General features: G+C 41.6%; 1 protein-coding gene and 1 long non-coding RNA gene across 2 annotated transcripts in view; one reads left to right on the top strand and one right to left on the bottom strand.

Moving 5' to 3' along the window:
- The window catches only part of LOC119584987, a 25,600-nt gene that overhangs the window by 15,286 nt on the left and 9,136 nt on the right, over nucleotides 1-1,178 (bottom strand). The gene's annotated exons all lie outside the window — the stretch shown is intronic.
- Nucleotides 1-1,178, top strand: part of LOC119584983 — a 7,586-nt gene that overhangs the window by 4,085 nt on the left and 2,323 nt on the right. Inside the window, exons 2-3 of the mRNA XM_037933592.1 lie at nucleotides 66-227; nucleotides 684-771. Coding sequence (XP_037789520.1) covers nucleotides 82-227; nucleotides 684-771 — 234 coding nt within the window. The 5' untranslated portion in view covers nucleotides 66-81. The remainder of the gene's footprint in view (nucleotides 1-65; nucleotides 228-683; nucleotides 772-1,178) is intronic.

The following is a 1,178-nucleotide window of genomic DNA, read 5'->3' as shown; positions in this document are numbered from 1 at the left end:
TTTAATGATAAAGTTAATGACACAAGTATAAAAGCATTCAAAGTGTTTTTTTCTTCCTACAAAAGGCGACCAGAAACCAGGATGGACAATGAAATAAAGTGGCTATGGAAGACAACGCAGACGGAGGCATTCTACGCAACATACACCATCAGTTACCGGCTCACCCTTGCCACCCGCGAACCCTTGCTCGAGGATCACCTTCTCCAGGCCCTCACCCATCTCTTCAGGTACGAACTCCACTCCACTCTAACGTCACTGTTCCTCTGAATCACGGTCTGCTAGGGTCACAGAATTTCAACAGGAAATGGTAGGCTTGTGGGTCCTCACTTCCGCAAGAGATTGCTTTTTGGTTCTCACCGTGTAATATGGTACCCAGTCCTATAATAGAGCTCAAACTCACATATCAGAATTATATATTTTTACTTCATGATTCACGAAAATAAGAACATGGTCGCAAAGATATATCTTAATCAAAAAACCTATTGGTCGGTGTCGGTTACTGGCTGTACGTGTATTTGCATGTCATTGTTACTTGCAGCAACGTAACTATTCATAACTATAATCAGTATTTTTAGGGAGACTGAAAATGCTCCGAGAGTATAGTTATGGTTAGTTATTATATTAATGAACGTTAGCGTCTGTTTGGTTAATTTTAAAGGTTTAATGCAAACTCCCGCTTACAGGAAGGTGCCTCTCCTGCGAGTCTGTTTTGGCCAACGTGATGGCGAAATGTGGATCAGAGAGATGGCGGGAGAAGCGTTAGACTTTGAGGTAAGTCGCTCTTGTGATTCTGTTTGAAGAAAGGTTGAAAAGAAAAGAAACGCACCTAGGGTCTACGCTAAGACGTTTTTTTTTCGCTCACCGTCTCATAAACAAAATTCGGTTTAACCCTGATTCCGCCAGTCACTCTGAAGTGGACTGAAAGTTTGAACTACTTTTCTTTATATAATAGATCGAACACGGCGTAACATCACTCTCCGTTTACTCTCCTTATGCTGTTCTGTCATAATGATAACCATCTCTTACCTATACAGGTCATGGTTCTTGATTATCTATATGGCATTATCTTAAAGGCGACAGCGAAACTGCGGTGGTTCTGAAGTCCAAATTTTGCTTTGTCATTGTACAGTAACCAAAGTGCGGGGTATAACTTAGCAACAGCAATTTGGATGGGTCGC

The sequence above is a fragment of the Penaeus monodon genome, chromosome 19 (assembly GCF_015228065.2).
Source record: "Penaeus monodon isolate SGIC_2016 chromosome 19, NSTDA_Pmon_1, whole genome shotgun sequence".
In the NCBI taxonomy this organism is placed as follows: domain Eukaryota; kingdom Metazoa; phylum Arthropoda; class Malacostraca; order Decapoda; family Penaeidae; genus Penaeus; species Penaeus monodon.
This window is presented reverse-complemented; position numbering and strand designations above follow the sequence as displayed.